This window comes from Phoxinus phoxinus (genome assembly GCF_949152265.1).
Source record: "Phoxinus phoxinus genome assembly, chromosome: 5".
Taxonomy (NCBI): domain Eukaryota; kingdom Metazoa; phylum Chordata; class Actinopteri; order Cypriniformes; family Leuciscidae; genus Phoxinus; species Phoxinus phoxinus.
This window is the reverse complement of record NC_136880.1, coordinates 19,851,953-19,879,633: the sequence shown is the minus strand read 5'-3', so window position 1 is coordinate 19,879,633 and position 27,681 is coordinate 19,851,953. Positions and strand designations below refer to the sequence as shown.

Sequence of the window (27,681 nt, the reverse complement as noted above, 5' to 3'; positions counted from 1 at the left end):
CCAGACAGTTTCTGGTTCCCATTGACTTCCATAGCAGGAAAAAAAATATACTATGGAAGTCAATGGGAACCAGAAACTGTCTGGTTACTGACATTCTTCTAAATATCTTCCTTTGTGTTCAGCAGAGGAAAGAAATTAATACAGGTTTGAAACAACTTAAGGGTGAGTATATGATGACAGAATGTTCATTTTAAAAGTGAACTATGTTTCCATACAAAGTTGAAAAGTTGGAACATTTGCGAATGAAGCACGGTTTTCATCACGTGTTCAAGAGAGCAAAATATTCACTTCCTGGGGAATTGGCACAAAATGTAATCAAAAAGAATTTTTTTAAAGTAAGAAATGACTTGCGTCTCAGAGCGTGCAGAAGCCGTCATGTTATCTTGCCTGGTGTTTGGGAACATAATCATGGGAGATTCTTCTGGGAGGGAATTAAACCAAATCATTCTGATGACAGACTTTGGCTCAGCCTCAGGCATTACAGAATGATCAAACCAACATGTACTAACCAGTGGATCAATCACATTCACTGTTGCGAATCGAGGGATTTATTCAGTAAATGTGTTTCCATGGTAGTTTATGCGCATATATTCTTAGTTAACTTTTGTTTGATGCACATCTTGGCTTTTCCATCCAGCATTTCTTTAAGTGATACGCCAAAATGCACACAAAGATAGGCTTGAAAAACAGCTTGTGTTGTAGTGATTTTTGGTTCCTGTCTGGGGTTTTTTTTTTGTTCCACAGATCAACAGCACATGAACAAGTAAGCAATGACATTGCAAGAATTTGCATTTTTGGGTGAAATATTCCTTTAATGAAATGATTGACATCCAGTTTTCGTTGGTAGATAATTTTTGTAGTCTTTATGGCTTGATTACATCGTCGTTATGTTCTGCCTTTTAAATGAGAAGTGAGAAAATGCAGATCATGCATTACTGCAGTCTTCAGGAGAAGGATCACTGCCAAGTGTTAACACGGAAAGATCACTTTCTGTGATGTTTGACCTCCATGTGTCAATCTGAACATGCTGGCATGACGAGACATGCATTATTCTGAGCCACGTATAGATAATACATTAAAGGTTTGCAGTTAGTCAGAAATGGCTTTCAGATCTTAACCGATGTTAAAGAAGAAGTATTACTCGTATCACAGTGTAAATAAACAGCTGTTGTAAAAGTGTGATCTTTATTCAGAGCTGATTCCTCTCTATTATTGGTTTACCGCTCCTCACGCTGTTTTTTTACGGTTGTCAGTACCGTTGAGCTCTAGTGAGATGGGATCTTTACGGATTATGTACCTGAAAGAAAACAAAACATAAAACTACAGATTCATGTAAAAGGTACTACAGTTAGGGTAAATCTCAAGAAAAAGATTGAAGAATTAAAGATCAATTCTGCTCATATTGCAACCTAAAACCAACAGAAGGAAATTATAGAAAATAACTTATTTATACAAGAATATGTAAAAAAAAAAAAAAATCACTTTTTTCTGATTTTTTTCTTAGAGATCTTGTTTTCATGACAATTAGGCAAATTCCCCCAGTAAAAAATTGTCAGATTACTGTAATGCAAAAAGAAATTTAAAATATGTAATTTGAATAATGTATGCATAGTATTTACAATGCCTGACCAAAAAAATGTAAACATTTACTCTGTCTAGTATTTTATTGGACTTTGATGCATTTGCCATGGCATTTCGATAAGCTTGTGCAACAATTAGTTTTCACTGTTATGCTGATGATCAGTTTCGTCAGGGCGGCGTGAAGAAATATAGAGCTAGCTAATTCACAAAATGAACGGAATGCACAGCTGACATAAAAAACTGGACAACTAGTAATTTCCTACTACTTAATTCTGAAAAAACTGAGATTCTAATTATTGGACAAAACGTCCTAGCGTAATAACCTAGAATACTGTCTAACACTTGATGGCTGCTCTGTTAAGTCTTCGTCGTCGGTTAGGAACCTGGGTGTGCTCTTTGATACCAATTAATTTGAAGTCACATTTTTAGTATCTGTAAAACCACATTCTTCCATTTTAAAAAATATATCTGAATATCCAGATCTGATGAAGGACCTGCGCCTGGACATGACGACGACGCAGTCCTGAAGTGTCAACTAGTCTCTCCCCTGTGAAGGCCTCCTTCCCTTCCCTTCACCTCTGTACAGATAAAACCTTGTCAAAATGATTCCAGTTCACATGGGCATGCAGAAACGACTAAAGTCTGTATAATGCAGGCCAGAGAAGTAATTTGGTTAGTTAGATTCGCGTTTTTGAAGTTTATGTGGAGATAACGTTTAAAAAAAAAAAATGAGAAGCTACGCACTGCATCAGGGTTAAATTACTCGTTGCCAGCTGAAAAACATTAATAATTGCAGCAATTATCCAATGAAGATTCTTACACATTCACTTAGTTAAATCCAGGATGTCACCTTTTTTTGGCCAGGCAGTGTATGTAGTATTTAATTTTAGTATGATTTATATATATATATATATATATATATATATATATATATTACAATGCAAAACAACTCCTAAAATATACCCAAGTCTATAAAAAATAAAAAGTTTCTTTTAGCAAATCAGTTCTTAAAGGGATACTCCACCATTTTTTTATATTAAACTGTTATTCCCTTAACTAAGACGAGTTGATGCATACCTCTCTCGTCTCAGTGCGTGCACTTAATGCACTTGGGAGCACTTCAACTCGGCACAGTAATATCATCAGGATTACTGCACTGAGTCCAAGTGCTATTCCGCCATACATTATAGTTATCCATTTTACCCGCTTAGAAAAGCGCCGCGTTTTATTTTGTCACCATACTTGGTCGTGTAACTACTCGTGTAACTGTATTTAAATAGGGAAAACGTGGAGGTGTTTGGTCGCTTCTAACATCATCTCTGTTTGGTCCCTAATGAATGAACTGTGCTAAGCTATGTGCTAAAGTGTCACCGCGCGCCAGAGCGATTAAGTGCACGCACTGAGACGAGAGAGGTATGCATCAACTCGTCTTAGTTAAGGGAATAACATAGTTTAATATGAAAAAATGGTGCAGTATCCCTTTAAATGTTTCTTCCATATGAAGTACAAAAGATTTAGCTTTACTTACACAATGTCATTTAGCTCCAGCTGTGTATCAGGTGACGGGTTGATTAAGGCATAAGATTGGTTACTCTGGTTAATATTCAGCTCATCTGGATTGAAAAACAAATGTTAACAGAATAAAAAGTCATTTCAGTCGTAAAAATGTGTTATTCTCCAGAACCATGCCCTAGTAGTAATGAGCCACTCGACTGAAAATATGAGGTATCAAGTAAAATCAATGTTTTTAAAAAGCTGAATGTCACCACATTGTTACTTAGTTTTATATTTTGAAGTGAGATTTAGCATTAGACAATTTTAGTCAAGTTTCAGATTAGTTTGTTCATACTGCTGCCATTGGTACTATTATTATTAGTGTGTGGACAAATGTTAATTGTACACCCTTGGTTACACAGTTCTCAACATCAAATAAAAAATGTATTTCAAATAATGCATTGAAACGTACTAATTCATTCTGCACATGGTTTCACTGAGGTAAGATGGTGTCTCACCGAAGTTGGTGTCTGTTGTGTCACCGAATCCCTTCGTGGAGAGCCCCAGGTTTTTCATGCGCTTCTTGACCAGCTCAGTAAGCTCCTGTCTCTCTGAGGGCAGGATGTCCCACTGCTGGCTCAATCTGTCTGCATCGCGCTCCGCATGCCGCGGCCCCAGAAGATTGGAAGCCCACTGCAGGCTCTTTCGGCGCAGGGAATGAGTGTGTGCATTGCTGTCTGGGAATTCACACTGAAGACCCTGAGGTTGCCCCTCCTCTTCAAAGACGGACACTTTGTCTGATGTTTGGGATTGAGGAGACTAGAAGAAAGAAAGACTGATTGCTTTAAAATGAGAAGTTAAAAAAAGCCCTGTTATTGCATGTTTTTTGCTTTTCAGAAGGAATATTTTATAATATATTTTTAACAAACGTACAAAAACATTTTTTCAAATCACTCTTGTACAATTTTAATTTTAAATTATGAGAAAAAAAGTTTAGAAAATACCAACATTTGGTCCCGAGCCAGCCCCTAATTTTCAGAATGTTAAGTTTCCATGCTGCTTAATATTTTTGTTGAAACCGTAATACATTTCAAAATAACAGCCTTTATTTGAAATGTATAATTATCTTTAGATGGCTTAACTGTCACTTTAGATCAATTTAATACACCATTGCTGAATAGAAGTAGCCTATTACGTTCTTTCAAAAACATTTTTCAAAACCTTACCGACCCCAAACTTTTAAACAATCGAGTGCAACAGTCGGGTTCTGGAAGGAAAAGCTCCATCTACATAGAGAAATTGAGTTTAAACAATAACATAAACCTTTAGAGAGAGCCCTGTGAGCTACTTTGGTTGTTAATTGGTAGTATTTGCTTTTATTGAAGCCGCCAGCCCACATTATTACATTAATAACTAAAACTTACATTAGCCATAATGTTGTACAGAAAATTACACCAATCAGAGGCTCAAAACACACCAAAAGATCTCATTCGCCCTCCCTATGCTCTCAAAATACAAAATAATTTGAATATATAAACCTAAAAAAAAAAAAAGTATATATAATCAAGTTGTTTTATATTTCGGCCTCATTTATTTTGGCCTATTATTTTTGCCCGATTTTCAAATACTTTTTGTTTCAAATCAGAGTTTGTAATGTTATGATTCCCCTTATAGCTGGTTGGCTTGTTTCAAGGCTTATAACTCTTTTTTTTAAATCCCTATGGGAGAAATGAATGTAAAAAATACTTCCAGAACTAGCGCTGCTGAAAAAGCTGTTCAACTCTATAGTGTACATGAGTAAAGTGCTAGAACTACTAAACATTTCACTAGTTACCTGTTAAATTATAACAGTCTGGGGTAAATCCATTGATAAAACGGATGTTGACTGAATAGATCTAATTTGTGTAATTGCATACTCAGTTGTTTGCATGACATTTATCACTTATGTGAGGGATAATCCATGGCTATCTGTGCGTTAAACGATTGTAAATGCACATGTGGAGGCAAAGGACACCCCGACGCAAAGCCTTGAATATCCCGCTTATAGCGTGGTCATTTACCTGCATTGACAAGTTCAAGCTGTTATTGATGTTTGAGCGGAAGGGTAAAGATGACGCTTAATTTTGTCAGTTACGGCTCGGTGGATCTACCATTCTGGCCACTTTAAATCAGACACAGAGATAAAGTAGTGCGTAAGATTACATTTATTTGAATGAATGAATTTTATTCACCGAGTCCAGGAAGTCAATTTCAGGGGGGATGGAGTCCCACTTTAAAATGTAGAGGATTCCCATCTTTTATCCACGTAATAGCCTATTACATTCTGCAATACAGTGGGATTTTCTGCATCTAAGGTTTAAAAATATGATCCAAACTAGGGTTCCCCATTAAATTTTGGCAATTTCCACCCCTTATAGCATTTATTTGAATTAAATATCAAGAGAGAGAGACGAGTGTGGGAATTACCTGTGTCTGTGCAGCATCTCTCTCTAAAAATAATGAAGCTTTGAGTTTAATTACTTCAAAAGCAGCGATGACATCCTCTCGTTTCTGAGAAATACAATGTAGCAATTAAGTAGCGAAGCTAATTCATTAATATATGTCGCGAGGCAGCGATGAAAACAAGTTTATCTGCTCCTGAATGTTTTTGTGTGTGACCAGTGTGATCTCCCAGTGATCTCCTGGTGTGTGTGTGTGTGTGTGCGCTTCAATAAAAGCAGCGCATTAATATAGTACGGTGATTGAACTGACTGGAACTACCTGTGCATTAAATGGTTTTAATGCACACCTTCCAGCGAATCAGAATCGCTTATTCAGACAGACCATGGTATAAATGATAATAATAATTGGTGAAAAGAAAATGTCCTGACTGAACTGATAATTAACAAGTAAAGCTGGCTCCTTCCCTTCTGTTCTAATTGAACAGTGTCTCCTGACCCAAAAGTGTGTATGTTTTGCACTGAACATAACGAAACCTCGGGAGGTTGAACTCGCGGAGACTCTGTCCTGTAGATGCCGATGGGAATGTCTCCTACAGTGGAGGACAGCACTTGGTACAGTGTGCCGTACGTCTGGATGCACAAGTCCTCCTCTTTGATACTCAACTGAAATGTAATATACCACATTTTAACACTGCCGAAACATCATCAAATAAAAGCATCGTACAGAATGAGGATATGTGGACTGGCTAATGTTGTAAAAGTCACACTTACAGCGCACAGGAAGCCAGATTTTGGTGTAGTTTGCAGTCCAAGCAGTAGTCTGGTGATGGTTATCATATAATCCTTAACACAACTCTGAAACAACAGAAGCATTTATAACGCAATTATGGACAAATTTGAAGTTCTGAACATTTACAATTTCCAGCAGCAAGAGCACACAGTACTGTTCAAACGTCTGGGGTCGGTGCGAATTTTGTGATGTTTTTGAAAGAAGTTACTTATGCTCATCAAAGCTGTAATATTGTGAAATATTATTAAAATTTAAAATAACTGTTGTTATATTATATATTTTAAAATGTACTTTATTCCTGTGACGCAAAGCTGAATTTTCAGCATCATTACTCCAGCCTTCAGTGTCACATGATCCTTCAGAAATCAGAATTTGCTTCTCAAGAAACATTTATTATTATCAATGTTGAAACCAGTTTTGCTGCTTAAATGGAAATCAAATACTATGGAAGTCAATGGGGTCCATCAACTTTTACCGACATTCTTCAAAATATATTATTTTGTGTTCCGCAGAAGACAGAAACTCATACAGGTTTGGAACAACTTGAGGGTGAGTAAATGATGACAGAATCTTCATTTTGAAGTGAACTATTCCTTGAATATTTTTGTGGAAACCATGATAAGGGAAAGTTGAAAATAAAACCGAAATAGAAGTTTCTATTGAAAAGTAAATCCTTGCTTAATAAAAGTATTTATTCTGTAAATACTTCACATTTTTGACCCCAAAGTTTTGAACAGTAGAATAGATATAGATATATTGGTATTCAGCTAATGAAGATTTGTATCGCCATGTTGCCATCTAGTGGGCATTAGCAGGCAAACATTCATAAATGAGTTGAGGCCAACAGGCAGCACATTTCTTTTAGCAGAGGGGTGTTAGTTACCTGGTAGAGGAGTGTGTCCAGCATGCTGATGCTGAACACCTTACCGGCTGCAAAAGGCAGGCGAAATATGAAGGATAAGTTTGAGCCTTTCTCTTTTTCTTTCTGCTCCATAAAGCCATGCAGATAAACATGGAAAAGAAGGGTTAGGACCAAACAGATTAATCAAGCCAAAATCAATATTTCTATGATTTGATATAATACAGAGTGACAAAAGCATGTTATGAATTTCTGCTCACCTTCTCCAGTTTGGAGAATTCCAGAGAGTGACAGTCCTTTGCGCAGAACTGCATGAACCTCATGTTAGCGGGATGAGTTAACTCTGTGATGATGTTGAGACCAGAGAACAGCCTACAAACCAGTCATTTACAGGAGACTGGTGACTATTACAAGATCTGCAGTGCCCTTGTGAAAAAGAAGTGTGCCTAAATGTATTGAATATGCACTTATAGTGTACTTAAACCTTAAATGTATTTTAAAAAGCATATATATATATATATATAATATTAGTGATATAAAATGTCACAAGTGGTCTTAAGTACACTTAAAAACAATACATTTTCTAATAGTCAAATTCATACTAAAGCACACGAAAAATCCTAGATTATTATTTTAACTGTAGTGTTATTTGATATTACATTTAAAGTTAATATTTTAAATGTACTAAATTGCCACTTCATCATTTTTAGTCATATTTAAATGCCATACAAGTTTCAATATAAATCATATTAACTCTTTCCCTGCCATTGACAGAATTTTCCGGAAATCGATGTTTTCATGTGATACGGTGCTAGGGGGCGCTATTACGCATCCATTATTAAGGATCCAAAAACAAGCGAAGAAGCAGAAAGAAGCGATCGAAGCATTGCACACATGTAAGCTAACATAATCATCAAACATTCCACAGCATATGAATAATAACTGGCTAATGATACTGAATGAAATGTTGAACCCCATGGAGAGGTATACGAATGTGAAGCTTTGGGGAGTTGATGGAAGCGATCTACTCCATCTATGTTTTGATCATTGACATTTGATCAAGTCTTTGACAAAAAGACGATTTATCTAAAAATTTTCCTTTTTTTAATGAAACCTGGTTTCCTTGTCCTTCCGGTTCTGTCTGGGTCAGGCAGACTTGGACTTGCAGGCCTTCGTTTATGACTCGTCCCTGCACCCATTTGGCTCCGTCTTCCCTCCAGCTCCACCTCAGTCCTCCGGCACCCTGGCTTCACCTCAGCCGCTCATCCCCACAACTCCGCCTTGATCTCCAGGACCTTCAGTGTCGCCCAGTGTCGTTGGATCTTCGGCTCAGTGGGTCTCCACCCCCATCAGCTCTGCCTCAGTTGGTCGTCCCCCTGGTTCTGTCTGCCTAGTCTCCGGCGCCATGACTCCTCCCTCCCTCGACTCCACCGTGGGCATTCATCATGGGATTCCAGCCTGGCTCCTCCTACTGGCTTCTACCGCCGCCGTCTCCTCCCTGGCGTTTCCTGTTTGCTCTTTCCTGGTTACTGTGTTCATGCGTTGTTCCTAGGTCCTCCACCCAAAACCCGTCCCACCCTCCTCTGTTGGACTTTTTTTATTGTTGTTATAAGACGCATAGGCACGCATTCTGGATGGAGGGGTATGTAGGCTTATCTGTGTCTTATGTGTGTTTTGCACTTGTTTTTAGTTCAGGTTCCTGTGTTTCAGTTTGTTTCCATTGTTTTTCATTGTTGGATTATCAGTAACACCTGTCATTTATTTTGTTGATTGGTTTGTGTATTTAAGCTCTGTGTTTCTTTCAGTTCATGGTCTGTTCTTGTCACGTTATAATCGGTTGTTCTGTTCCTTATAGCTTTCGAGTGTTCTGAGTTTTTTGTTAAATCTATAACTGCTGCATTTAGATAGATTACCTTGACATTTTTCAACCAAAGCTGACATAAAGACGATGAAAGTGGGTCAACAAGCGCTCCTAAGTTCAACTAATTGCATTTAATATAAATTGAAACAATAGATTTTCATTTAATTGCAAATAATATTGCAAATTCCATACCGAAAACACTGAATTTCAGTTTGGACTTAAATTATTTTTTATAAGAGCTCTTTTTAAAAGTATGCTACATTGGACTTCTTTATCACAAGGGTTTGTTCAACAAACATGCATTTATTATGGCACATGGCTGTATTTTATAGCTGATATTCAATAGTGTGATGTTTTGTCATTTTAAATGCACGCAAGTGATTCATCTCTTGAGAAATTAAAGAAAATCTTAAACAGTCTCTGACCTGAACAGGGTCTGGACATTAACAATGGTTTTTGCATCAGCCATATAGTCTTCCTTAGCGCTCATGGTGCTCTCCCTGTCAACAACCACCATATTGGCAGCAAATGAGACCCCACAACGCAACAGGTCATCCAGGCTGTACGGAGATACACACACAGACAGACAGACAGACGGATCGATTTAGTAAGACATTTGCAATGTTTGATGCAACCTCAAATAATCATTCTGACATAGACTAATTTGAGTTTTGTATTTAGCTAATAGAGCTTCCGTCAACTCTTCCACTCTTCATTTAAAATTGAACTAGGATAATTTGCAAAAGCGTGAGTATTTAAACAAAACAAGGAGATTAGAAAGTAGACAAGTATATCTGGTGGGCATGACAACCTCTGTGGTCGCATTTGTTAACAACAAGTTAAGTAAAAGCTTTAAAATTACAAGGGGGTATTCCTGACGTATTCTGTCGTAGAAAAAAACATGAAAAAATCTTGGGTTTGTGCACCACAGATCGTACTTTAGGCATTTAACCAAAAACCCATTCAAAAAACCATTTACTTCAGTACGATGGAATCCTTATAATTCAAAAATATTTATTTGTTTTCAGGTTTTTAGACGGCACTCTATTCTCAATTGTGTCTTGAGCTAATTCAATGTTTTTATGTTATCTCCTTCCTCTCCTAAAATAAATGTATCGCTTGAGGGCAGGATATACACACAAACATTGTAATGTTTCATATTTCAAAATAATGTCTCTTGCCTGTCGATTGATCCAAGCAAGTAATAGATCATTGGGAACCAACAGACAGTCTCAAGAAGTTCTGCATCTGGCCTAAAAGACAGACACACAGAAACAACAATGCAGACATCTGTGGTCATTTTAACTATAAGACATTGGCAACTAAAGAGTTAGTAAAGCTCAATGAACAAGGTAAAAGAGAGTGATGTGTAAAATAAGGATTTTTACTCTTTTTCCAAGAGCAGCACGATGGGCCACAGTTCGTTCTGTGGTCTGTATGAGGCTCGTAACGGCAGGATGAAGTTGTACAGGCTATTCCCTGCTGTCTCCGCGGACACAATGATGAGCTTGTTCTTCAAAGCGTACGCTCTGACATCATCATCGTCTTTGTGGTTGCAGGTCTTAGACAAAAACTGACAATCACAATAAGATAATTAAGCAATGTCAAATTACAATTCAACACTAAACCAGTGATCCCTACACTGCATACTTAAAGCATATTCATAAAACATACACTACCGATACATTTTTTTTTTTGTTATTGAAGGAAGTCTCGTATGCTCACCAAGGATGCATTTATTTGATCAAAAATACAGTAAAAACATAACTGTTTATAATTGCTTTCTGTTTGAATATATTTTAAAATGAAATGTATTCCTGTGATGCACAGCTGAATTTTCAGCATCATTGGTCGTTAGTGTCACATGATCTTTGAGAAATCATTCTAATATAATGTTTTCCTGCTCAAGATTTTTTTTTATTTTCATCAATGTTGAAAACAGTTGATTTTTTTCATTTTTGCTGTAACAAAAAAAATGATGTAACGGTTTTTCTAGATTTTTTTGATGAAAAGAAAGTTAAAAAGAGAACAGCATTTATTTGAAATAGAATTATTTTGTAGCATTATACAAGTATTTACTGTAACTTTTGATAAATTGAATGAATCATTGCTGAATCATGAATCATTTTCTTCTAGAATTATCATTTTTATCAAACTTGTATGTTTATGTTCAGTTATTTCACTTTAATGGCAATGAAAATGACCTATTCATTGTCATTAAAGTGAAATTACTGAACTTGAATATACAAGCTTGATAAAATGCTAATTTTAGAAGAAAATTTCAGATGGCACTTAGAGGCTTTTGCATCTGAAGTCTTCATATATATATATATATATACATACATATTATATATATATATATATATATATAAACTGTTGTTCATATTATTGTCCACCAAAATGTACATTTATTACCTTTTCCAGCCGCATACAACATTTGGCCGTTTTCTCTTTCCGTAAATGGCAAAGTATCAGTGAGCTTCCGATGTAGGGTAAATTTGGGGGATATCCCTTAACGTAACTAAAAAAATAAATAATAACCAACCGTTACACTTTATTTTAAGATGTAGTTACATAGTACTTACTGAGTAATATGGATTGATCCACATGCACTTACTATAGGATTACGATGAGGGTTAAGGCTTTGGTTTAGGGTTAGTTACTTGTAAGTATGCACAACTTACTGTTATGCACTCGCCTCAAAATGAAGTGTTACCAAAACAACTTTGGTAAACAGAGGATTTTCTCTCTCAGGAAAAGAACAAATTACCCATCGCTACATTCATCTCCACTGAAGGGCTGACATGGACTCTTTGCCTGATCGCCGAGTAGATCGCCAGTCTGGAAGGAAGATGAATCCGGCACTTCTAGAACAGGAACCATGTTTGCTCTTCTGGTCTCAGATATATTTGTTTCCGTTGAAAGAGACGGACCTAAACTGGATGGAATGCTTATTTCCTGCACATCTATGGCCATGGTACCTTTAGGAAATACAAACATAAAACTTTAGGCAAAAATCGGGAATGACATTACATTATCTTTTATAGAAAAACTGTAATTTTATGGTGAACTTTTTTAAAACTTAACACACAGTACATACGCCTCTGTTTAAAAGTTGTAGTAAAGTTCTGTATGCGAGTGTAGTAAAATTCTGGTAACTTTATAATAAGGTTCCATTGGGTTAATGCATTAACTAACATTACGTAACAATGAGCAATACAATTGTTACAGTATTACTATTTATTAGTCTTTGTTGATGTTATTTAATAAAAATACAACTGTTCATTGTTAGTTCAATTTCTCAGGCCTATTAAATAATATTAACTGATAAAACTTTTGTTTGTAGTAATGTATTAGTAAATGTTCAAATTAACATCAACTACGATTAATAAATGCATTCAAAGTATTTTTCATTGTTAATTCATGTTAACTAATGTTAACAAATGGAACCTTATTGTAAAGTGTTGCCAAAATTATTTTGGTTTCAAACGATTATTTTATTCAGTAACAATGCATTAAAGGGTTAGTTCACCCTCATGTCGTTCCAACCCTGTAAGACTTTCATTCATCTTCGAAACACAAATGAAAATCTTCTTAAAGAAATCTGAGAGCTTTCTGTTCCTCCATTAACAGTTACGAAACTACCATTTTCAAGCCCAAGAAATGGTTTAACCATTTAATGGTTTAACCATTTGACCCAAGTGGTTTAACCTCAATTTTATGAAACGATGCGAGTGCTTTGTTTGCGCAAAAAAATTTTTTTTTGTTGAAAACATAATTTACCACTTTACTGACAAAATAGTAATCTCCAATGAGCGTTCACGCAACAACATCTGCTCTCGCGTCAACACAAAACGCATGCGTCGTGGTGCTCTCGTGACTGCGTGTTGGAGATATTTTGTCAATAAAGTGGTAAAAAAATTTTTTTGCTCAAACAAATTACTCGCATTTACTTCCTAAAGCTGAGGTTAAACCTCCTCGGTCACATGGACCTTTCTGTGGCTTGAAAGTGGTACCGGTAGTTGCATAGGCTGTCAATAGAGGGAATGAAAGCTCTCAGATTGCATGAAACATATTTTTTGAACTAAAGTCGTACAGGCTTGGAACGACATGAGGGTGAGTAATTAATGACAGCATTTTTGGATGAACTAACCCTTTAAATTGATTAAAAGTAACAGTAAAAAAAAATCATATTGTTAAAAAAAAAATCTGTTTTAAATAAATGCTGTTCTTTCAAAACTCTCTATCATCAAAAAATCCTAAAAATATTAATATTCATTAAAATAATAATATTTGACAATATTACTATTTTTACTACTTTTGACCAAAGAAATGCAATCTTGATGAGCATGAGAAACATAAACATATTTTGTTTATAAACATAAAAATATCTAACAGACCCCAAACTTTTAAACAGTAGTGTATGACACTGCTGTGATATGTACAGTATCTTTGTTTGAATGATTATCAGATGCATTTGTCTGACCCATGCTAGTAATGGCACTGTTTGTTGAGGGTTGAGTCTTGGGGCTGTTTTTACACGCTGCCTGGGTCTTGAAGCAGGACTCCTCCTCTTTGGTGAGACTGATATAGAAGCACACGTCCCGGGGTTTCATGGTGTGCTGAGGACCAGGGTTCAGCAGGATACTCTTAGTGTCCTCAGGGCGCACTCCAATAAGACATATGCCATACCTAGAAATGAGAGCGAGATTTACACAAATATTTATTAAAAAAGTATTTCTAAAAAAAAATATGACATGAATTGAAGGTCCAGAGGTGAGAAATTGCCATTTTTGTGTACTGACATTTAGTGCATTTCTCAAATACTGTATGCTTATTCCACATACTCACTTATTATATGCGTTTAAGGAGGCATAAGGGAAGCTCTTTCCCTCATACTCAGAAAAGAAGACGCTTTCTTTCAGAATAATGCTGTACACTTCATTTCCTGAGCATTTTCCATAAACTCTGTGCCAGTCCTGAGGAGTGTGTTGACCTTCTCTGCAGAGTTACATACAGAACATCATATCATGTATAGTTTTGATTTTGTGATCCAAAATATTTGTGTTCCAAAACACTGGTGTACCCACAGGCCTTGTGAGGTGTGCACCAGCAGGGTGATGAAGGTGGACGTGGCAGGACAGATGCAGTTCAGGGCCAGCATGGCATATCTAAACTCTTCCTCACAAACAATATGATCTGAAAGGGAACATCACAGCACAACTGTGTTGGAAAGTTATGCATTAAAGTCTCCTGGCTATTTCTCTTCAGTCATTGTTTGAATTGAAATGTTCTGGAATAAATTCATCGAGACAGATTTAACAATACCTGCAAATTTCACATGAAATTTGTTTTCTGGTTTGAGAATCTGAACAAAAAGAGTACAGCTTGGAGCAAAGTCCTTTACTGCCCAAGCCCTCAGGATGGTCTGGTAATCCTGAAGAAAAGAAAAAATATTATTAAAGGTGGAATATTCATAGTAATTATATAAATAAATCTATGCATAATATATTCTATATGTCCCATCTCTTCACAGATAATTAAAGACAAAGCCTTAACATTTTTAATATTAATTCTTCACTTTTTTAACCTCTTTTTTTAATACATACTGCTGCATTGCGATCAGCCTCACAGCGACACGACAGAATGAAACAAGCCTCCGCATTATCCACCCTGTATAGAAAGAAAATGTATCTTGAATTCTTTTTTTTTTTCTTACACCATGTTTTTTTCCCTGTTTTAAGTGTAAACTTCTCTAAATGTAGTTATATTTAAGCTTTATATTAAGGGCTTTTGTTTAACTACTGTCACGTGCAGGCAGAGGAAAATGAAGGAGAGAGGAGTGGATCCAATTGCAGCACTTTTAAACTTCCACAAACTAAACAAAACAAACACGGTATTCCAAATGTAACAGCTAAGCAAACAACAAAGACAATACAGGACAAATAACTGATATTGAGGACTTAACTGAGTTAAATACATAGGCTAAAGGAGGAACCAAACAAGACACAGGTGAATATAATCAATTAACCAATGAGTAACCATAGTAACATAGTAAAGTGATAATCAGAAACCAAGGAACTAAAAACAGGAAGGAAACACAGGAACCAAAGGAAACACAATATAAGAGTCCACAAGCAGAACATAACCATTACAGTGCTCTCCCCTCCCGTGCCAGAAATGGAAGCTTTAGCGTAAGTTCTGCTGGGAAGACTCAATTGTTGCGTCATTGATTATCTCCTCATCTATCAAATCACGTTTTAATACTAGAAGTATAAAAGACCCGTACTTACACTTGTCTGAGTTCGCAGATGCTGACGCTTCACTCACCTCCATCCACCCCTCCACCACCAAGATGATTTCTTCCCTCCAGCAAGAGATGGGTTCCTCCGTCCATCCTTCCTATCACCATAGGATTTCCCCTTCAACCTCCCCACCACCACCAGGATGGTCCCTTCCAATACCGCATTGGGGGTCGGCTGCGCCCCCGCCATCTTCAGGCGGGAAATGCTGAATCCGTACCCTCGGATTGCGAGTTACGGACGGGGCCTACGCCAAAGAACTTATTGCATGTGGCTTGCTGGGCTGTTAATAAATGTATAATTATCGAGTATCAATTCTCCCGAGTCTTTCTGGTAGAACTAGTCTAACTGTGGAGGGAGGGTGACACCAAGGTGTAGCCGACAGAGGGAGGAGATGGAGGAGGGAGGAGCAAGGGAGCGTCCCTGAGCAGAGCCATTTGGACAAAGATCCACGGAAAAACCGATGGAGGGTAAAGCCAGGAATCTGACTAACTGAGGTAGAGCTGGGAGACGTGGAGACCCAGGTGAAGTCGAGGAGACGAAGATCCAGGGAGACACCGCTGGTCTGGATAGCCAAAGTGGAGTCGCAGCAAAGCAGGACCAAGGTGGAGCTGGGGGCTCAGCAGACCCTGGTGGAGCCGGAGGGAGTGAGGACAAAGGAAGAGCTAGAGGGAAGAAGGAGCATGGTGGATCCAAAGAGGTGGAGGTCTGAGGCGCAGACGGAGGCCCGGAAGTCCGTGTCGAAACCAGGGAGACGCCTCACCAATGCTGAGCCGTAGGGACGAGACCATGGTGGAGCTTAGGCTACATGGAGCCAAGGTGGAGCTGATGGATCAAAAGGCCAAGTTGAGTCATTGGCTTTGGAGGCCCAAGGTGGAGCTAGGGCTCCTCACACCAAAGCAGAGCTGGGGACCGAGTAGCCCGAGGCGGAGCTGGGAAGTCAGGCGAAGCCAGAGATAGAGGGCTGGATGGGACCGGCAGAGACGAAATGAGCTTGGCTGAACCAGCGGTTACGAAGGAGACAGGGGACCAGAGGAGACTAGACACAGCAACCACTCCTCAGTGGTGGGCATATGTCCTCTTTACATGAGTTTAAATTTAAGCTAAAGTCTTATCTTTTTGACCGGCCATTTCACTAAATCTCAACTATGGTTTTATTACATTATGTGTTAATGGTATTTTGCTCTTCCTTTCATGTTTCCTGGACTTTTTCCTCGGAAAGCACAGTGGTCAACTTCTATTGTGTTTATTTGTGTTATATAAATACAATTTTAATGAAAATTAAATGAAATATGGACGGGGCTCCAATCCAACTCCAACTCATACAGGGACAGACGTTGGTGCCGACTCTCGCACCTGTTCAGACTCGGTGACTGGCTCGTTTCGGCCAAGCAATCTCACTCTCAACTCTGTCACAACTACTATGTACTTAAAAAAATAAACAAATGTAGGAATATGTTGTGAAATTCAATAAAAATATGTTTGCAAAAAAAAAAAAAGTTAGGTACTTATTGTGTTCATTTTGTACTGTTTAGGGACAGGTTTGGTGGTATGGTTAGGTTTAAGGGTGGGTTAAGGGGTTTAATCATAAATTGGGACAATATTGTGTAACATTGTTTATATTATTGTTTATACACTGAAGTAGTACAATAATACGTTACATTGACGTATTATTGTTTTGTATTAATGTAATAGTATTGCTGTATACAAAACATAATGACCACTCACAGGTGAAGTAAAAAATGACGCTGTAAAAAAATAAGAATGGTCAATTTTGATTTCATGGTGACTTAAACATGAGTTATTTCATTAGCTAACAAACTAACGTGCAATATGTGTTTTACAGTATTTATTTATCTTTGTTCATATTAGCAAATAAAAATGCTATTATAACATGCTTTGGAAGTATTGCTCATTGTTAGTTCATTAACAAATGAAATCTTTTAGTAAAATGTTACCAATTTATTTCTTAATATCTTACACAAATTTGCTTCTCAAGCAAATTTATTAAAAAAATAGAGATCCTTTTTTATGATGATTAAGCACTTTATAGCAAAACTGTGGCATTTGGATTCTGTTCCATGTATACTTTTAAGTAAAGATTTAAATAAAGATATCATTTATGGCCCTTTTTAATAGAAATACTCAGTGTGATAAGCCAGAAATCATGATATATGTTTTCTATATATTATGGCAGCAGTTTTACAGGTGAAACCCAATGTAGATGTGGGATGTGTGAAACAGGCCCAAGATATTGCAACAGATAAATATCTGTTTCTTATAAAAAAAGTCTCTTTAAACTCACTTTGCTCTGACCAGATCTTGGTCTTTGAGAGCAGAGCCCTGCAGATATATGACTCTATGTGACCACATTGGGATCCGCAGTACCCGTCTCACTGACGCATCCAGCTCTGTTGGGCAAAGGATGATGACATAGTACTCCTGGAAGACATCAAATTATTATATATTATTATGGCTCTCTATACAAAGCACAGGCTACAAATTTATTATAGTCCCTGAATGACAAAGGTATGCATGTTCAATGTTCAGTTCATGCAGTGATATTTGTGTATATTTTATATGACAGACGTAATTTCCACTGAAACAGGAAGCTGAGGCGGGACATATTGAATGGCTCCTCCCCCTTTTCAAATAGCCAATAGCGTTTAGTTTACCTCACAGACTGCAAGTCGTACTTGACAGCACCATGGAAGTGAATCCGAGCGCTGATGATACGTTGGATTCAATAATAGAGGTGTGAATAAATTCTAGCCTTTTCATTCTTAACCAACGTACAGTTGGAAAACAGAATAAAACTCAAGCGTTTGAGCAACCGAACACACATCTCCAACCCATATTGCTCCGTGACGTGTCAACGGTTGCTTTGGCCAGCAAAGCTTTATTTTAATTTATAGCATAGCCGGCGGGACTCTTCAGATTTTAGAGAGCATTTGATTGGGCAGAAGATGTGATGAGAAGTGCAGAGTGATGTCATAAAAATCCGTGATCCATTTTAGCAGAAGTGAGAGACTGTAAGTTTGGAATGCTTATAGTATCTCCTAAATGCAAATTGTGTCATTGTTTTGGAACACACCAGCTTATTCATAACCTTAAGGCTAATATATTCATAAAAGCCAAAAAAACGTACATTTTGATTTCAGGGGGCCTTTATTTGAATAGCTGCCAAAAAGACCATCCACTGGAACTGAGTGTTTACCTTTGAACTGTAATGATAATTCTGTTTAATCATTTGTTTTTGTTGTACCTGAAGTGTGGGGTGGGCATAAAATTCATTTAGGAAATCCATCAGCAGGTCGATTTTGACTGAACTGACGCACAGCACCATGTGTCTCTCGGTTTCTGCTCTCTGCCTGCTGTAATCTCCTCCTGATTTCTGCCGCTCCATCCACAAGCAGGCTAGATCCTCAATCTAGTGTCATCACACCACAAAGAAAACACCATAATGCATAGCATTATCTCTCATTTTGTTAATGACATTGCCTGTAAGATTATTGCTCTGATATGTCCCTCAAGGGATCTGGGAATTTTTAAGTGCATTAATATTGTGAAGCCTTCTGTGAGGACTGCCCTATTTCATCCCAATTTTAAATATATCATGAGATTCATTTATTATGTTATAATATTAGGAGCACTAGATTTTAACAGTAAAAAAATGTGCACACAGTTGTTGGTTTTATTTAATTTTTTATATTTAATTACATTTTAGATTTCTTTTTTTAAAAGTTTTAGAACATTTTAACAACTTGCTTTAGTACAATGACAAGATAAAAGCCAATTATTTTAAAATAATTGTCTAGTTTTTATAATATCACACTTTTATAATATCACCAGTATCCACTTTATTTTTTGAGCAACAAACCAGTGTGTCTGTGATAACGGTAATGAATTAAAATAATAGGATAACAAATATAAGTTTACAACAAAAATCAGCTGTTTTTGTACAAATAAAATATTTTTTTATAAATGGATGCACCAGCTTTTATGTTCAAAATAAGGTGAATAAATGTGTTTTTATCCAGTAAAACTATATACAGTTTCTGCCATTATATTTGATAGTTGTATTACCATGCAAAGCATGGGGATCATCATACTGGCATCAAATGTTTGTTTACACTTACAAATAATCAGATAGAGTAAAAGAGTATGCGTGTCCGACGGGAGGGCTCCATTTGAAAATGTTCCTCCCGAACTTTGTTAAGCATCATCTATACAGTATAGTATAGTATAGTATAGTATAGTATAGTATAGTATAGTATAGTATAGTATAGTATAGTATAGTATAGTATAGTATAGTATCAAATGCAAGCTTACCTGTATAGGCAGGACCATTAAAGCGACAATTATCATAATAACCACCAGCAACTTGGAGGGCCAGATATCAGGAAGAACATCTCCAAACCCCACTGTAGAGAAGGTCACGATGCAGAAGTAGAGTGAGTCAAAAACTGTGAGTTTGGTTCCAGCACGCTGCAAATGCTCAACTCCCCAAATGCTGGAGAGAGGTGGAAAAGTTTGAAAACAAATCCAACAAAAGTAAACGAAACAAAGGAGTCCATGTTAAGTTTGCAGAAAATGGGGGACTGTTTACTACAGTCATACATGTATTAATATATTAATTATTGTCAAACTATTAATATACACTCACTAGCCACATTATTAGGTGTTCAACAGCTCGTTAACATACATATCTAATCAACCAATCACATAGCAGCAAATCAATGCATTTAGCATGTGTTAGCTGTGTTTGAAATTGATAAAATCCTTACTAAAAGTGTACGTGTGCCCGAAAGTCAAAAATGTTGTACGCAACAAAATATTCAGGCTAAAACCGTGTGTACTGTACGCCAGAACCTGCGCAAAATTCCCTTTATTAATCCCAGTCAGCGGAAGATTGTGCGCACATTACTCTGTAGTAAAAACATTAAAACACAGCATGCCTGAGGAAAAGTGTTCAAAAGCATCGCATCCACAACACATATTTCTATTTATTGAATATAAAAAGTGTTGTAACTTCTCAGTAATGATTTCATGTAGTTTAAGTGTTTAACACCATTCATGAGAGTGGCATATTTAATCTAAATGTTTATATCAGAAGTAAAACATAGTCTAAATCATTCTTTTATTTATTTAAACTGTTATTGTGAACATGCACTGTATTTATGATTAGGACTCATAATGAATTTTTACGGTTTTACTTCATCTGCCGTTAGATTCAGTCAGTTTCACTAAACGGCCCAACGCGCTCGCTGGAACGGACATTTAAGAAGGGATGGATATATAAGTGATAGGCTTGGTGAGTGAAATTATATTTGTATTATCTTTCTGTATATGTCTAATTTTCTTTAGATTTTCTGTCTAAAAGTGACCAAAAAGACTTTGTCGCCAAACTGCTCCGTCTCCAAAACGTTTATAATTTCATCAAGTCACTAATGAAAAGCAATGCCACTTTTCTTCTCTAATGATTTCATATGGATGTTGCAAAAATTATTTTCTGTATTCCTGATTGACCATACGTAGAGTTTAAAATGAATAACACAATTTGATGTTTCATGGTTATTTATGAGCATTTACAAAGACACAAAATCAGCAAAAGTTGATTCTTTTTTGAACAGCATGAGCATGTTTTACATGCATGATACACAGAGCAAATGCCTTATAGAAGGATGTGAGATATGCAAGCTCAATTTCTGGGTAAAACCACCACACATTGACTAATGTGGCATATGGTCAATGAAGTGGTGGGATCAGGAAATGGATCAAATCAGGAGAACTCATATTTTGCTCTGACTCTCTGTCTGCATTAGCTCATGACACCAAGTATAAGCAAACAGCTCGTGAAAATCTCCTCTAAAAGCACTTACTGGCAGTGTAATGGTGATCATTTAGTGCTTTCTGTGATTTTTCTAACGATGAACACTTGACCACAGAGCAATTAGTATATTGATTTAGTTCCGAGATAAAAGAAAAAACTCTAATATATTGACAACTAAAATAAAGATAATGTTGCTGAGGTCTACAGCAGATGATCTGCAGCTACGTCATCTGAAAAACAAAGGATGCTAGAGCTTCTCTCTGAAATAAATAGACTACATGACTTTTACCCTGATATTTGCCCCAATTTTTAGTCTTGATGTGTCAACCCTACTTGCCGAAAGTCAGAGATTTGTAGATAAAACTGCAGATTTTGGGCAGTCGGAGTTGACAGATTTGGTCAATCTATTTGGACAGATTTGGTCAATCTATTTGGACAGATTTTATTAACATTGGTCTATAAAGTGAGATTAAATATATCAAATATATTCCTGTTATTTAACAATAAATAGCAAAACAGTCAATAAATGGCAAAACAAAGTAACTTGTGTTACTTGTTTGAGAAAATAACTGTTGTAATGCCTTTCCCATCACATTTTAGGCCACTATATGTACAAGGATATTTTACAATTAGTCTGGCAACACACCAGGGATTAATGAGGATGTGAACACAGATGGAAAAGCACATGTGGTGAGTAAGTGCTCCTGCCTCTAAAAGTATCAAATGCAAAAGTGAGCTGCAATTCAATTCAATCTAATGCCTCAGTCTCAGTCAAATGAGAGCAAACAGCCAAACACTGATTAAGACCAGGAGACAGAAACATTAAAACCATCTAGACTGTTTATGTGTGTGTGCATTGTATGAGAGTGTGTACATGAGCTGACTCACAAAGTGAAAATGAGGCAGACAATGGTGGAGATGAGGATGAGGACCTGATTGGACATGGCTGACTGTGTCCAGTGAGTAGCACGATGAAGATCATTCTGAGAGCCAGAGAGAAAACAATGATGGAATTACATTAAGTTTATTGTATATTAACATTTTTGGTTGAACTGTCCTTTTAATGCCGTCTACAGCAGGCAGACAAATAGTCTGATCAATTTCCTACAGTATGACTACAGTATAACAAATGCATGTCTATACTTTCTTCAAAACATATACTCACGATCATGTTTTCCAAGGCACGTTTTGCCAGCCAGCAGTTCAGAAACACGGGGATGAAGAGGTTCCGTAGAGGAGGATAAAAAATCTGTTACAACAAAGACCACCCATTAAACTTTCACCGAAAACTGAAGCTTTTCACCAAAACAGACATTTAATACGTAATAACAAATAATCTTATAAGACTGCTCAACTGGTTTTTAAAATGCCAAAGTAAGCTCTAAACACATATCAGCCAAAAGGGAAAACAGAAAGTCTAATCTTCCGACTTTAATGTTTTATGCAATTGTTTCTACAACTGCTAATAAATATCTTAAATTAAATCTTTGTTTTAAAAGAAAGTTGTAAACAAATATGTGCTCTAAAATGGTATTTTGTTTCTAGTGTGTTCTGCTATGGTGTTGAGGGTGGTTGTGTAGTGTGGTAGGTTATGAATTATGAACCAAAGATTAATACTTAAAAAAAAGATATAGTACAAGAGATGCTTGTAAACAACACTAATAATAAAAGACAAGATAAACATATTAATGGATAATGCTTTAAATCGAATAGGCCTTCATCTTTAGATAGGAAAAAAATTGTGTTCAGGTGTGGCAGCACCAACATCACATGACTATTATTTTCAGTTGTAAGTCAACAGTTTTTCAATTATATACTTACTCCAATCACAAAGGGCACTGTGTCAATCATTTCCAAGATAAACGCTATTTGAAGCACCTGCTGCCATATGTTCCCCTAGATTGTTAGAGAGATAAACAAACAGAGTGAACACAGATGGTATCAATAGTTGCATGAAAAATATATCAGTAGATTGTTTCTTTAGGACCATTGTTTTGATGTTGATGTTGATGTACTGATATGGAAAATACTAAAAATGTATACCTTGTATCGTAGATATGTCAGCAGGATTCTTATGAATAAACATATGACTGCAACAGACACCTAAAGAAAATAGCTATTTGTTAAAATACATCAATAACTTTAAACTAGTTCCATAACACAAACCTTTCACAAAATAAATCAAATAAATTTAAAAAATTGTGGATATTATGAGATTTATCTGCAGAACTACCTGTATAGCCCAAAGCTTGTGATCTCGTTCAACCCAAATAATTGAGGCCCTGGTAACAATAAAGGGTTATTAACATGGTGCAAATTAATAAATCGGTCTTGCAAATTAATAAAATTAATAAGTCTTGTTTTTGGTTTGTTTGGAAATACATACCAGTTGATTTCAAGCAGGGTATAATTTTTGTATGTGCAGCCCAAGCTGTGAGTAGAGGAATTACATTATTTTGAAGCAGATATCATGGAACAGTAATTTTATAGAAGTATAAACTGAATAAAAACATTTACTAATCCTCATATAAAAAAAGTTATTTTTTAAAAATGAAGCAAGGTATTTATTTTCTATAGTTTTGTTATATACAAACTCATTCTACTTGGGCCAGTAACATAGAGGAAGTCTGCCTTCAAACCTATCATCATTAGAAGTGTGTAGGGAATTGACTAGTAAGAGACAAGAAATTAGAGACTGTAGTGCCTTTATGGACAGAATGATTCAGCCCATTACTGTTTCTCAGAGTCTTACAATATTTTTTTCTGTATAAACACATTTTCCTTTAACCCTTGTATCGTGTTCGAATTTGGGTACGATTTTGATGTTGCCGGTCAAATTGACCCGAATCAGATTCAATACAATTCAAGAACAATTACACTCTATATATATATATATAAATCAGGAGAAAATCGTAAATCTTTCATAGTAATGCTTCTCACACATACACAAAAAATAAATATAAGAACATATTATTTTTAAAACTGTATTTAACAATTATTTTTAACCATTTGTTTAAAAAGATAAACAATATTGTAACTATTTTTTGTTTATTTAAAATGTAGATTTTTTTTTCATTTGAAACATTTATTTTTGTGAGCTTTCCTAAAGCTCAAACAGTAGAGCCAAAATCATGCATTTGATTCCCAGCGATACTGATATTCTTGAACTGATACAAATCCTTCTGTGCTGTGCTTTGCATTAAAAGTGTCTTTCAAATGTATAAATGTGAATTTAAATACTCTCAGAGGGTAGTCGAGAAACTGATATATATATATAAAAAAATGGGGTATGTGCAGCTGCGGTTAACCATGAAATTACGGGTCACATTGACCCACTAACATTAAAAACGTCAGATATTTTGTAGACGCATTCTACAACACCTCAGTGTCAAAACTTTGCAGGAATGTTCATAACCCTAAATGAGAAATTGTCTCAAAAAAAATTTCTAGGTTATTTTGTGTTTCGGGTCAAATTGACCTGCAACATCATACAAGGGTTAAGCCTCATCGAAAATACATTGTGAATCCAGCGAGTGATATAGTAATTAATCTTAAGGGAACCATCTCATTTGGCCAAGGATGAGCCTCAAAGTTTCTGTCCATCAAATAATGAAAAATATCAACAGTACCACGTGTGTTGATGTTCTCCTGAGTCAGACAGCACTCTGACTATATACAAAATGCAGCTTAACACCTTGAGCGAAAGATAAAACACTCGCACCCTGAGACCTGAGGAATAAAAATAGTGTTTATAAAACATTTTAGACATAGTAGTACAAAAGAAGTTTCATGCACTCAACAAGTGAGACAAACTTTTGTCACATAAATATGGAACATATCACACATTTTAAATGAATAAGTAGAACTAAATTTAATTTTAAACTAATTTTAATATAAAAAATATATTCATTTTCAAAGTATCTATTTCTTCATAATGTGTTGGTTTTATGCGAGTATGTAAACAAGAAAGAATTCTTTTTAGCATTTGTGATTGTAACAGGACAATAAAAAAACAGACATACTCGATCGTTGGTTTTTGATGAAGTAAAACTGGAGGCGTTCTTTGAAACTATCCTTACTGGATACGTCAACATGCATCCTATGCGGCAAAACACATGAGATTGAGAATGACTGATTAAACAAAAGAAATTAATGTTTCTATACAATTATTTTATAAATAAGATAAGTCCAGGAGGAAATCCAGTGCAATTCTCAAAGATTTTGGTTTAAAAATTATCAGACCCCAACTTTAACCAATGAATTTCAGCCATCTCCACCACTGGTTGCACTCCATCACACTGGAGTTATATAGTCAGTATAGGCCTACATTTTTTGCACACCATCAATAACTAATTTAAATATAGGGAAGAGTAATTGTCACAGGATAACACAACTGTCACAAGGCAGTAGCATAGCTTACTGTAAGGTCCAAACTAAATTAGCCTACACTAATGCATTTCAAAAGGTCTTAAAATATTTCATTCACTTACTTGGCATCGTTTTGCCGTGTCTGCTCTCGGAGTAATGAATCCATGAATCTGTGTTTAAGAGGCAGGGATGCCACTTCGTTGTCACCATCAGCCATGTTTCTGCAAAAGCTTAAAAAAGAACACGACAACGTCGTATAAGCCTATTTTTTCTTTTTGACTTTTTCCAATTGTCCAGCTGCAAAATAATATCAAAGTGCGATTCCTGTTTCGCTCCCTTTGTCTCTCTTCCCTGAGTTCCCTCACGAGAGTAAACGCTCACATCTGGTGTGACTGATAGACAGACTCAATGACTAGCCTACAAATTGATGTCATTAGATGTCAGCGGCTTCCCCTCAGCATCAGCGATGTACGCTTCACTAGCGCACACATCTTAAAATTTCGCGCTTATAAACTTTGTCTTTAGTTTGAGTAGACTAATAGCTACAAAAACTAGATAGCCCAACCGAGCGACGGCTTAAAATGTAACATTTTATTTGGCATATCATTCTGGAGTTAGCCAAATATTCAACACTGTTCCTAAACTGATAATAGCCTATCACAGGGAGCCACAAGGGTGCGTGGAACATGTAGAGAAAATCAGTGAAAAAATACAAAAAGAACAAATGAAAAAGATAATAAATGAGGCCTACATAAATCTAAAAATAAATATTTTTTAATTTAAATAACATAACAGTTGAGTACTACAGAGAATGTAACGTAATCGACACATTTATATTTTAGTATTAATTGTGTGTGTGTGTGTGTGTGTGTGCGCGTGCGTGCGTGTGTGTGTGCGCGCGTGCGTGCGTGTGCTTGTTTTTCTATCTCGGTGACTTCAAACTGAATCCACAGTTTTTTTTGGGGTGGAAATTTTAAAATACCGAAAGTTTTTTGTAATTGGTAGGGGTAGTAGAGCTAGTGTAAATAGATATAATATTTTGTAGAGTATTTATAAACAACACCATACTTCTATGGAGATATAGGCTACAGTAGGCAGGCCTATAGCCTATATAAAGATAACGATATAGGCAAACAACTAAATAATTCTTATTGGTTGATAGGGGATCAAATACTTATTTCATTCGATTAAATGCTTATCAATGTATAACAATGTGTTTTTTTCTTGATTTCTTGGTTGATATTCTGTCTCTATCCGTTAAAATAAACCTACCATAAAAATAATAGACCCTTCATTTCTTTGCAAGTGGGCAAACTTACAAAATCAGAAGGGGATCAGAAAATTATTGTATTGGCAAAACATGTCCTCACATTTTATGAACTGAATATTTGAACATTTTAATAGGCTGTTGACCGTCTTGTTTGCTTGCATTATATAACATAATATAGCATTCTCATAATTGCACGATTTCTCAGTCATGCCACACGAGTTCGTCCACAAGGAGGCAGCGTTACTTTTTCTTTTAACTCGAAACAAAATGCGCTTAAATCATGTTGTTCACACCCCTCGAGTCGGTTTATCAACGAAGATTTCATGCGTTTGCCCACCACGTCTTCTGTTGCACATTTCCATGCATGCACGAGTGTATTAGGGTTCATAGTATGAACTGGCTAATGTTGATAAATAAGAAAACAACTAGCTGATATGTGTAATGTGTTGTGTTTATACGAAGATTCTGAGCTTGATGATGCTGTACTCTTGATCATTTTCTTTTGATATTCTAATGTGGAGGGGGGGGGGGGGGGGGTTCTGGCATTACTGTATTTCTTAAAGGGGTCATGACATGTTTTATTTTATTTTATTATTATTATGTTCCCTTAGGTGCAATTATAGTATTACTATAGTTTTTTTTTACAAAAAACTTTTAAAATGTAGTGATTTATGACCTTTTCCCACCCTGTTTCTCATCTTCTGATTCAAACAGTCTGTTTTGGGGGTGTTTCCCCTTTAAGAGTTCAGTGTTAACGCCCACTGTTATGATTTGCTAAGGTCAGTCAGTGCCTATGCATCAATTATTAACGCCCCCAGCCAGAACATTTGCGGATTCAGCGTATTTAAAAAGTAGTTTAAAGTTTTAAATGCATTACTTACA

General features: G+C 36.2%; 1 protein-coding gene across 1 annotated transcript; it reads right to left on the bottom strand.

Moving 5' to 3' along the window:
- Window positions 1-177: 177 nt before the first annotated feature.
- Window positions 178-26,121, bottom strand: kcnt2a (potassium channel, subfamily T, member 2a). The gene is made up of 29 exons (XM_079614232.1): window positions 25,652-26,121; window positions 25,184-25,260; window positions 24,791-24,890; window positions 23,548-23,592; window positions 23,395-23,443; window positions 23,205-23,264; window positions 22,983-23,057; window positions 22,327-22,410; window positions 22,050-22,144; window positions 19,661-19,841; window positions 18,594-18,758; window positions 17,634-17,770; window positions 14,636-14,699; window positions 14,355-14,463; window positions 14,117-14,225; window positions 13,878-14,027; window positions 13,513-13,718; window positions 11,797-12,007; window positions 11,442-11,547; window positions 10,415-10,599; window positions 10,208-10,279; window positions 9,452-9,586; window positions 7,426-7,537; window positions 7,190-7,291; window positions 6,288-6,371; window positions 6,051-6,179; window positions 3,594-3,894; window positions 3,110-3,194; window positions 178-1,297 (listed from the first exon to the last, which is right to left on the bottom strand). The coding sequence occupies exons 1-29, from the start codon at window positions 25,744-25,746 to the stop codon at window positions 1,228-1,230; spliced, it is 3,393 nt and encodes a 1,130-aa protein (XP_079470358.1). The 5' UTR covers window positions 25,747-26,121; the 3' UTR covers window positions 178-1,227.
- Window positions 26,122-27,681: the final 1,560 nt, after the last annotated feature.

Coding starts and splice junctions, on each gene's coding strand:
- kcnt2a (XM_079614232.1), bottom strand. CDS start 25,746: ATGGCTGATGGTGACAACGAAGTGGCATCCCTGCCTCTTAAACACAGA. Junction 18,759..19,660: donor TAATGGTCCTGCCTATACAG/GTAAGCTTGCAT, acceptor TGATGACACTAG/ATTGAGGATCTAGCCTGCTT. Junction 17,771..18,593: donor ATGCCCACCCCACACTTCAG/GTACAACAAAAA, acceptor GATGTCTTCCAG/GAGTACTATGTCATCATCCT.